This window comes from Urtica dioica, chromosome 1 (genome assembly GCF_054948205.1).
Source record: "Urtica dioica subsp. dioica isolate 48M chromosome 1, U.dioica_male_clone48M_v1_H2, whole genome shotgun sequence".
Taxonomy (NCBI): domain Eukaryota; kingdom Viridiplantae; phylum Streptophyta; class Magnoliopsida; order Rosales; family Urticaceae; genus Urtica; species Urtica dioica.
This window is the reverse complement of record NC_142756.1, coordinates 2,703,684-2,715,382: the sequence shown is the minus strand read 5'-3', so window position 1 is coordinate 2,715,382 and position 11,699 is coordinate 2,703,684. Positions and strand designations below refer to the sequence as shown.

Below are 11,699 nucleotides of genomic sequence, written 5' to 3'. Positions count from 1 at the left end.
TTACTTCCAAGGGATACAATAACCAGAGTGACAATCACAAGCTCCGGTAGAAACAATGTTCCAGCAACAGTCAGTGTGACACCGATCCTTGTCTCTTTTTTGAACATAAGCATCGATATAGTGCGAGACCCCAGGCCATTGGATGCGGCAAAAGAAGAGGGTCGAGACAGGGAAGAAATTGGGTTTGAAACTGAACTTGTAGCCTTCGGTCGGTGCCAAGAAATATCGACCGAGATCGTTGTCCTTTGACTTGCAATGGACTATGATAATCGCTCCGATGTTTAACTTGTTGTAGATGGTGACGAAGGTTTTGGCCGGCGGACGAGGTATCTTTGTCGGCTCTTGGCTGACAACGCCTGAGATCATGAGCCCTAATAATAACCCCATTGTGATTGTGACAAAACAGTTGGTATTTTTACCATAGTTTGACATGATCATAGCAATAATAATATTAAACTTGTAAGGCTTATTTGTTTATGGATGAGATTATTGAGATGTGTTTTCCCTGTCCATATATTGTTAGTATTTATAGAGTTGCTTATCATTACAAAACATATCTTGTGTTTATGTTTGGATTCGTTAATTAAATAATTCCTTTATTTGGCGGTCTTATGTATTTGACTAAATTAGTAGTTTAGTTAAGAAGAGATCGATGTGATCTTGTGGGATTTTCTCTCGTGTGTGTGTGTGTGTGAAGATTGCACATAATCTTTATATTTTTATTTCTTAAATAAATGTCTAGTTTTATAATTCTTTAATCTGTATGTATGCAGTTTAATGTTATATCAATCATAGTTAATTTAAAATATACCATAAGTAATAAATTCTTACGGTGTTAAAATACTCGCCTTTTCGAGATTTTCGCATTGATACTAGATTTATTAAAAGTTGAAGTCTTGATCAGGATAAAAGCATGTTAGCCTTTTTAAAAAGTAATAATTGATATTTATTTAATTTATTAAAATTGTGATTTAAAAATTTAGTGTAAGTTTTGAATTACACTTATATACAGAAATCTTTTGTTTTTATTTTGAACAAATACAAAAGGAAAAAAAAAAACACATCTAAAAGTTAAGTAGAGTGTTACTAAAATCTTGTATACTATCTTGCTTTCGTTATATATACATACGTATTAAATTGCATACTATAAGTAATTCACTCGGGGGCTGAAAACATGAGAATATCCCCTTCATCATCTTCTGGTTATTGCGACTTCGAATTCGGTTGGAGAAGAAGATGAGATTTTGGGAAAGTTATCTGATTTGAAGAAAACTAAAAGGAATCAATTGAATTAATGAGAGCAAATAGCTCAACGTATTTAAATACAACGAAATGTCAAATCAATCAACGACTCAAAACAACCGAGTTTAATAAACGACTCGTCGGATAAGTGATTAATTAGAAGACTGAAAGAAAACGACATAGTTTCAGTAATAACAAAGATACCGTAAACTACAAGCAATCTAACCAAACTACTAAAAATGTATATATGAGCTTCAATACTCCCTATCAAGATGATAACTAAAAATTCTTTAAATTCATTTTGGACATGAGATAAACCAAAGACGGAGAAGCCAGCGGTTTCATCGTTGTGGGACAGAAACAAATTTAATGTAAGATTTTGAACCCTAAATCGTCGTTCTTTGACTTGCATCGCAAGCCAACCCAAACTCCGCCAACATGGTGTTTTTGATGTTGATGCGCACCTTGTACGCAGGGCCGGCTTAAGAGAATCGGAGGCCTAAAGCGAAAATATAATAAAAATCATAATAGCGTTACCATCAAATAATAAAAATCTTTAACAAAAATATGTTTTTACTTTACATAATTATACCAAACAAAAAACAATTGGCAATTAACACTACAATTTCAAGAAGGAAAAAAATAACACTATCACACACACATCACAAACTAATTTAAATCTATAAAACAAAGAAGCAAATAAGCAATACACACGTGAGAAAGAAAAAAAAATATAGATGAATAAAACCTGAAATATAAGAGTTTTTTTTTTCTTTTTCATGAGCAATAAAAATGTAGGTTGCGGTTGTTCTTCAAACGTCAATCAATGATCAAGATGTGTTGAGTTTGGAGATGTCAAAGATGAAGTGTCTCACTTCCTTCTCTTTTCTTTTTAATCGTTGGTTTACGTTACGTTACATTTTATTTTGCCTTATAATGATGTAAAAGGTAAAATGGGCTTTTCTAATTAAAGGCCCAATAACATATGTACATTCATTCAAAATAAGTAACCACATGTACAATCACGTATGTTCACTTGCTCTTTGATTCCAAGAGCATCAATTTTATTATTGTCACACTATATACATATAATTCTTTTTGGGGCCTACTTTAAGAGTGGGCCTAAAGCCTTTGCTTTAGGTGCCTAGAAGGTGGGCCGGGCCTGCTTGTACGTCGATAAACCGGCCACCTTGTTATTGCTCTCGCTCCCACTTCGATTCCATTTGCGCTAAATAACGTTAACGACGACAGAAATAGCGTCATCACATCGATAATATTCGTACTAATGAGTTTATTCGTACATAAGAAATCCATGAATACAAGCTTTGTCTTAGATATTTTTTATTATCATGTCTTTTTTAAAGGATTCAGTGTTTTACCTTGTGAGTTGTGTTTACTATTATAAATTTCTGGGGCCATGCAAATAGGTATATCTCTATTGTCCATGTTATGACCACGTTCTAATTCACTTGCATAAATTTATGGGGGCAAATAAAGGTATATCTCTATGATGTATAATTGATCAAATTTATAATTCACTTGTGTGGCTTATTTGTTGATGTATGAACTTATTCATATATGATGTTGTTGGGAGTTGCTTATACTATTACAGGTCATATAATATGTTTGGAATCATTGATTAAATAATTCCTTTATTTAGTGGTAATTATATATGTGTCTAAAATTAGTAGTTTATTTTAGAAGAGATCGATGTGATTAGGCACTATTTCTTCTTTAGAAAATTTTCGGGTGCGTTTTCTTTTAAGCGGTTTTAACCACGCATCTTTTAAAAACCAATAACATATTTATTCTTGTCCTGAAAAGTAACAAAAAAATTCTAATTTTAATACCCAAGCTTTTAGTTTATAATTTAACACATAGGAGATCATCTTAGCTTCTCATTATTTATTTCTATAATCAACTTAGAAATCAACCATGAAGTAAATTTACATCAATGCCAAGGTATACAATAACCAGAGTGACAATCACAAGCTCCGGTGGGAGCAATGTTCCAGCAACAGTCAATGTGACAGCGATCCTGGTCTATTTTCTGGTTGTACGCGTCGATGTAGTGCGAGTTTCCAGGCCATGTCACGTGGCAAAAAAAGAGGGTGTTGAGAGTGAAGAAATTGGGGTTGAACCTGAACTTGTAGCTTCCGTTTGGTGGCAAGGAATGTCGGCCTAGATCGTCGTTCTTTGACTTGCAATGGATTACGAGCCTAGCTCCGTTGCCCAACTTGTTATTCATGGTGACGACGGTGCCGACCGGCGGACGAGGTATATTTATCAGCTCTTGGCTAACAACGCCTGAGATCATGAGTCCTAATAATAACCCCATTGTGATTGTCACAACATAGTTGTTGTTGAAACCATAGTTTGACATGATCATAGTAATGATGCTTATTTTTTTTTTTTTTTTTTATGTGTGAGATAATTGAGATGTGCTTTCCTTGTCCATATATGTTGGTATTTATAGAGTGGCGCACCATTACAAAACATATCTTGTATTTATGTTTGGATTCGTTAATTAAATAAGTCCTTGATTTGGTGGTACTTAAAAATATGCCTGAAGTAGTTGTTTAATTAAGAAGAGATCGTTGTGATGTTGTTGGATTTTCTACTTTGTGAGTGTGTGTGAAGAGATTGCACATAATTATTGTACTACTTTAATTTGGGCCTGATTAAGTAGTTTCTTAAAAGAACGTAGATATAAATTTTAAAAATTAAATAAATTAATATCTATTTATTTTTATTTTAAAATTTATATCATTAAATGGTTAATTAGAAGTGACATTGTTGCTTCTAAAGATCTTAATGCCGCTTCTAAAAGTTATTTAAAAACTATGTGTGTCTATGACTTTGATGTCTTGATTTAGGGACCATATCCAACAAGCACTATGTGGCTTCGTGCCTAGTTACGTAAAACTGTAAATATGGTTCATAATGCACCCTTATATAAAAAAAAACCTAGGAAACTCTCTCAAACGTTGAGATTTGCCGGAATAAAATAATATATATGTATGTAAATACACATGCCTGCCTTGCTTTCGTTACTTACAGATTTACGCCCATGTAAATTGCGTACTGCAATTTTTTTTTTTTTTTTTTTTTTTATAGTTTATCAATAAAAGAAATGCAACCTTAATACTCCTAGCTTATTTATGCCAAGGGAAACAAATGTTATCTCTGCAATCACACGGTCCGGTGGGTCTGAGGTTCCAACAACACTCGCTGCCACGTGGACACCGGTTTCCGTCTTCAACTTGGTTATAAGCATCGAAATAATGAGATGTTTGCTTGCTATCGCGTTGCCATTTCCACGTGACATAGCAGTAGAAGAGCGTCGAACCAAACACGTTGGGCTTGAAAGTGAATTTGTAGCTTTGGTTGGGGCGTAGGATTTTAAACCCTAGGTCGTCGTCCTTTGACTTGCAGCGCAAGCCAACCCAAATGCCACCCATGTTGTTGTTGATGTTGATGCGCACCTTGTATGTCGATAATCCGGCAATCTTGTTACTACTCTCTCCCACTTCGATCCCATTCGCGCTGATCAACGCTAACGACGACAGAAACAGCGTCACAATGATAATATTCGTACTGATTTGTTTATTACTACATAATAAAGCCATGATTATTAGCTTTGTCTTTGATATTTGTTATATTATTATGCTGTTTTATAAAGGATCAGGGTTTGAGTGATTGGTGGTTGTATTTATCTACAAGATTCAGTGGCTTACCTTGCATTGTGACGTTGTATTTACTATTTTTGGGGGAAAATTAAGGATATTTCGATTCTCCATGCTATGATCGCGTTCTAATTCAGCCGTGTCTATAAAAAAAAAAAAAAAAATTGGCTATTAAAACGACCAGAGAATTCTATTGTGAAAAATGTATCTTAATTAGAATTGACTCTCTGCGCTTTGCTTCGTAATTTTTGAATGATTTTATATCTACGTCTAGTCACTGTTTCTTGTATCGATGATCATTATTATTATGAAATGCGGTCGTGCCTGAATTTTTAATATAAATCTTATGTTGATGGACAACAAATAATACCATTAGTTAGCAAATTTTCGACTATACGAGCATTGATCAATTTTTAGTCAATAATTCTTGCATGTATCAATATCGACATACATAAAAAAATAAGCCTTTTTTTAGGGCAGCTTTGTTTGTTAGCAGAGAGAATTGAATCCATGACCTCCAAAAAATTATATTAACTAAGCTATATTAGGTACCACACATACAATATAAGCCTCTGAATTTCAATTTTCCAAAAAATAGGTATGATATATGAGACATGAGCTAGCGCTTTCCTAGGGACACCAAAGAGACACAAAAAGGAGGAGGGAGACTTGGCTGATGTACAGATTATTGTGGCGCTTCTCAAGCTCACAGGGTTGTCAAACTCGGCTTAAGCGGGCCCCGAATAGTCCGACCAACGAGAAATTTTAACTTTGGATTTTTTTCTTTTAATTGTTCAAGCGATTCCAACAGTAAGACCGTAAAAGTGAGGACATAATATATAAAGAGTTATTTAATAAGTCTGTTTGTTCACAAAATGACCGTTAAGTGGATTCTTCTTCACAATGTAGCCCGGATCGATGTAAAATGGTTTCATGATTCTCTTATTTATTTAATAATTGTCTCGTTTATAAACGTGTTTGCTTGATTTTAGCCGTACATATTGTTATGTTCAATGAGTAACTACTTTAAATTATCGCAAGTTTGATATGATTAATATGAATGATATAGGTTAATTAGTAGAAAACTCTAGAAGTTTCATGCAATTTTATTAATTCTCAAGCTTAATGCTTATGATTGTTTCAATAGGACTTGATACGTACCTAAAGGTTATATAGTTCATCAATTATTTAGGATTTTTATTTACTCGAGATAGTTTGCAATTATTTGCGTGAGTATGATTGGAAATATATAAAACGATGCAATAATAAATATATTAGGGATAATCGTCGTAGTCGATCGGTGGTGGAGATGTGGCCCCGTATTTTTCTCATATTTTTAAAATCGTTCTAATTTCTCGTGATTCAATTTAATTAGTCAATATCTTACTGTGTATTCAATTAATATTGATATTTGTTAAAGTAGGTGTTAGTACTTGCTAATCTTCGTTGGGTTGATCCTCGTACTTAGTATATTATATTACTTGGGCGACATGTAAACTTCCGTGAGTGGAAATATTGCTATAGTACTTTCTTCAAATCTAACATCAAGTGCGAAAATATATATATATATATATATATATATATATATATATATATATCATAGCGTGCTAGTAGTATTTTTAAATATTACATCGGTATCACTGAGGATCATAAGAAATATGTCAAGAATAGAAGAAGTATATATGGAGTTCAAAACATGCTGCAACAAAGAGGACCTTTGAATTCTCCGGTAATTAGACACGAGATTTTGCATATGATCAGGGGAAACTATGCATTTTTGGGATCTACGAGTGCCCTGGTTATATCTTCTATTGGAAGTCCTGCCGCAAAGAAAACATTGTCTTATACTCTAATTTCTGCATGTAATTGACCTAAAAACTCGCATCTAAAAAATTCTAATTATATAGGCGTACATAATTTCCGCCTTTGAATATATATGGCTCAATTAATATTCTTTTTCAGTAATTATTAGGCGGATTAAAATCCTCCAATTTATTTTGTTTAGTATGTGCCTGTATTTGAAGGCAATGTATTTTTTCTCGTAGAAATATGTGTCTATTTTTATAACTTACAATTGTCAATATGAAAGTCATTTCAAGTTATGAAAAAATGGCGGCATAAATACTTAATTTTTCATAATATCTATTCTTTTTTTTTTTTCGCGACAAAAATACATTATGTTAGGTTTCAGTTGCATTGTTAAACAAAATAAGTTAAACGTGACAGCCTCAAATGAACTTATTTCGCGGAAAAAAATACATAATGTCAGGTTTTCATGTATCAATTTTATAATTAATTTAAATTACGTAACAAAATAATATTAAAGTTATTTTTAATTAATTTTTTTATTATAAGAATGATATAATTAATGCTTAATTACTTTTAAGGAAAAAAATACTAAATTGTATTTAATCTGAGGCTGCCACATGTATTTTTGTCAAATTTAACTGACTTAATTTAACTGTGCAACACACCCAACATTATGTATTTTTTTCCGCGAAAAGAAAAAAGAATAGTGATTTAAGTGTATGTTTCCAAAAATATTAAGTATTTATGCCGTCATTTCCTCTGGAATTATTATTGCATGTTATTTTTTTGAATTTTTATAATATAATAACCCTAGGAAACATTCTCAAACATTGGTAATTGTTAAAAAAAAAAAATAATATGTATGATTTACTTTTCGTTACTCCCTAATTTACGTATAAATTTCATATACAGCATAATTTTGTTTCAATATTGGAGAGAGGCAACAATTATATCAACTGAAAAAAGGACATTTCTTTAGTTCATTAATAATGAAAGGAAAACAACCAGTGCTCCTTATTCTCAATAAGCAAACCATCTATTGGTGGAACTTGGAACACTACATACGTACGGAAGGAAAAAGAACATATATGTATATAATATTTGAGAGTTCGTCGGTCAATTTTTATTCCACTCGTAACAAGTTTGGTAACCTTTGCACTTACAGGGTCCACTTGGCTTGATGTTCCAACAACACTCGTAGCCACGGGGACACCGATGTTTGTCTCTCGAGTTTACATAAGCATCGAAATAATGAGATATTTGGTTGCTATTGCGTTGCCATTTCCACGTGACGTGGCAGAAGAAGAGCGTTGTACCCCAAAAGTTGGGCTCAAAACTGAACATAAAATTTTCATTGGGGCGTAGGATTTTGAACCCTAGGTCGTCGTCCTTTGACTTGCAGCGCAAGCCAATCCAAACTCCGCCACCCATGGTGTTGTTGATGTTGACACGCACCTTCTCAGAAAATATGTTGTCCACCTTGTTACTACTCTCTCCCACTTCGATCCCATTCGCGCTGATCAACGCTAACGACGACAGAAACAGAGTCACGACGATAATATTCGTACTAATGTGTTTATTATTAGTACATAATGAAGCCATGAATCCTGGCTTTTCTTTGATTTTTTTTTCTTTCTCTTTTGATATATTATGTTGTTTTGAAATTGTGATTAGACTTTTGGTGGTTATATATATCTACAAGATTTGGTGTGTTACCTTGCGTTGTGACGTTGTATTTACTATTTTTAGGGGAGTCAAATCATGGTATTTATGTATATATACACCCCTGAAATTTGTAGTATAGTTAAGAAGAGATCAAGGTGATCCTGTGGGATTTTCTCCTTAGTGTGTGTGCGTGTGTGAAGATGGCATATAATCTTTGTACTTCTACTCCTTAAATAAATTTCCAATACTTAATTCATGGAGTTAATTTTTTTATATGATTATGATTAATATTCGTACTAATGTGTTTATTATTAGTACATAATGAAGCCATGAATACTGGCTTTTCTTTGAATTTTCATATTTTTTTTATTATGTTGTTTTGAAATTGTGATTTACTTTTGGTGGTTATATTTATCTACAAGATTTGGTGGGTTACCTTGCGTTGTGACGTTGTATTTACTATGTTTTTAGGGGACTCAAATCATGGTATTTATGTATATATATGCCCCTGAAATTAGTAGTATAGTTAAGAAGAGATCAAGGTGATCCTGTGGGATTTTCTTCTTTGTGTGCGTGGGTGTGTGAAGATGGCACATAATCTTTGTACTTCTACTCCTTAAATAAATTTCCAATTCTTAATACATGGAGTTAATTTTTTTTATATGATTATGATTAATCAAATATATATTACGTATCAGAATAGATTTTTACGATATCAAAATAATATTTCAAATATTTACATTAGTATCAAATTAAATAAAAAAAATAGTGGTCTTGACTAAAAATAATGCACTATTTTAGTCTTTATGAAAGTAATAGTAGTATTTGTGGGGGTAAAATTCAACCCTCTTTAATAAAACGACATTGGGCCGTCAAGCCAATAATCTTGTTTTGTGAAACGATCCATTAAATAATCAAATGACTTGAGATTTTAGTCGTTTATCGTTTCTGAAATTCTGATTAGTTGCAAAGGCAAGATGTCGCACACAATGTGTTGACAATGTGTCTGACAACTTGCTTGAACACAGATATGGATAAACAACAAAAGTGCAGTAAACAAAGTACACATGATATGGTTACCCAGTTCGGTGAATCACACCTACATCTGGGGGCACGCTGCCAGTGGAAAGGATTTTCACTATCTTGTAGTCAATAGTACACACAAGGTTATATCTGATTACAATCAACAAATCAATAAAACCTAGAGACTATTACTACCAGTGATCACCTAGACAGGGACTCCCCCTGAATTTGAGCTCCGTCTCAATTCCACTCTTCGAGCAACCTTCTGGCTCGGATGACCTTCAGTCTTCAGTGGTACGTGAACCTTCAATCACGAAAAGCACAAGAACCCAACTCTCACATACACTCAATCTGTGGAATAGTGTTTGAGAGAATACACCACTTAAAACCAAAACACACAGCCTCCCAGTCCGCCGGTCTTGCACGTCTAAGAGCTTTGAGTGTTTGATCAAAAGTGTCAAGGCTGCTAAGGGAGAGCGCATGGCTTTTATAGCAGCTGGACAATCCTGGAAGATATCTCGGGTTTCCTTACCCGGCCTCAAACGAATATCACAAAGTAAAGACTCCATCAAAGTGAATATTCGTGCAATGAAGATAACAGCAAAGGATATCTTGCAATGAAGGCTCCAGCGAGGCAGATATCTTGAAATGAAGACAGCCGCGAGGCAATAACTCTGCAGTAAGACGCCAGCGAAGCAAACTGACGAAACTGGAAACTTGCCTGAAATACTGTCTGCACACACGAGGAAAGATTTCAATCCAGAAGATGAAACATAACACCCGACATCTTTCCATACCACTTGCACTAAAAAATAAAGCCAACAAAACACGTAACAACAGTTTCTCGTCAACATAATAATTCGAGTTTGACCCAAATTCAATTACGAACTCAAAATGCCTTCGCCAAGGATCACCACGAAGTCGAAGTCAGCGTATAGGATATGCGATATTGCCTAAAAAACTGGAGACGTCTTCCATTGAGCCAATTTAAATAAAGGAGCGACGTGACAAAAAGAAAAGGCAATGGATGGTGAAGTCGCCAACACGTGTCTCAGAAGATATCGCACATCGTCGTAAAATAAATTCTCTCATTCAGAGAAGATTTGCACGTTCTTTTGCCCTATTATCATTTACATCTCTCTCTCTTTTTATTTCAATTGTATTCTTGAATTTGTCAATTGTATTCTTGAGTTTGTCAATTGTATTCATACTGATCAAGCTCGACCAAGTGTACTTGAGATCTGATATTCAATAAAATCGTTTACATTTTTATTTACTTTTCGTATATATTATTAAAAATAATTAATATTTTTTTTTCTATACGACGCCTTTGAGATCCACAAATAAATTAAATCGAACCAAACACCTAAATTCTAAATTATTTTCTTCGTGATCGTTGAGATTCGGAAACGACACCAACAATATCTACTTAAGTAAAACCGTGATCACAAGCTTTGATATACGTTACAATTGGAACTTGTATCAAGTTATTTCGTTTTTAATTCAACGTTACAATTGGAACTTGTATCAAGTTATTTCGTTTTTATTTTGAATTAATACGAAAACCACGTAGTACATTCTTCCAAAAAACCAATTAAAAAAGAACAAATATAACAGTCAAGTACTGTGTTGCGAAAATCCAATATACTGCTTTGCTTTCCCTTTACACGTTGATAAAGTTTTTTTTGTGCATTGTATAATGCAAAAAGAAAATTGAGCGTTTGAAATGGTGCATTAAATTCATTAACTTAACTTTTGAACATTAAAGCTATATATCATAGTTCACGCTCACTTAAATACATCGAGCAACCCGCTAGAAAGCGCGGGGATACAGCTTGTCATATAACAAATACAAAACAAGAGTATGAAAACGTCAAACGACAAAAAATAATAATAATAACGACAATTGTATCAAACAAAAAACCGGGATATGGGCAATAAATGCCATTTTCTCCAGAAAATCAAACAACATCTTATAGAAAAACAACATTGTCAAAGGCAAAACGATAGTAATACATTAATGATTAAACGACAAGAAATATAACAGAAAACAACACGAAAACGTCTTAATGCAAATGACGACAATGAAAGTCCCCACATCCCCCATCCATATGTATCAAACATAAAATCAAACGACAGCGTATAAAAAACGACATCGTAAATTAAAAAACAAAGAGACATTGATAAAAACTCAAACGACAAAAAAATAAAAATAGAAAAACGACATCTTGAAAATCCCGGACAATAAAAAAAAATGTAAAAATTAGAGAGCCT

General features: G+C 33.4%; 2 protein-coding genes across 2 annotated transcripts; both read right to left on the bottom strand.

Annotated features, from left to right (window-relative positions):
• LOC149406321 (S-protein homolog 4-like) lies at positions 1–387 on the bottom strand. Its single transcript, XM_089611996.1, has one exon. The coding sequence runs from the start codon at positions 385–387 to the stop codon at positions 1–3; it is 387 nt and encodes a 128-aa protein (XP_089468122.1).
• A 2,806-nt stretch (positions 388–3,193) lies between these two features.
• LOC149406320 (S-protein homolog 4-like) lies at positions 3,194–3,580 on the bottom strand. Its single transcript, XM_089611972.1, has one exon. The coding sequence runs from the start codon at positions 3,578–3,580 to the stop codon at positions 3,194–3,196; it is 387 nt and encodes a 128-aa protein (XP_089468098.1).
• Positions 3,581–11,699: the final 8,119 nt, after the last annotated feature.

Coding starts and splice junctions, on each gene's coding strand:
- LOC149406320 (XM_089611972.1), bottom strand. CDS start 3,580: ATGGGGTTATTATTAGGACTCATGATCTCAGGCGTTGTTAGCCAAGAG.
- LOC149406321 (XM_089611996.1), bottom strand. CDS start 387: ATGGGGTTATTATTAGGGCTCATGATCTCAGGCGTTGTCAGCCAAGAG.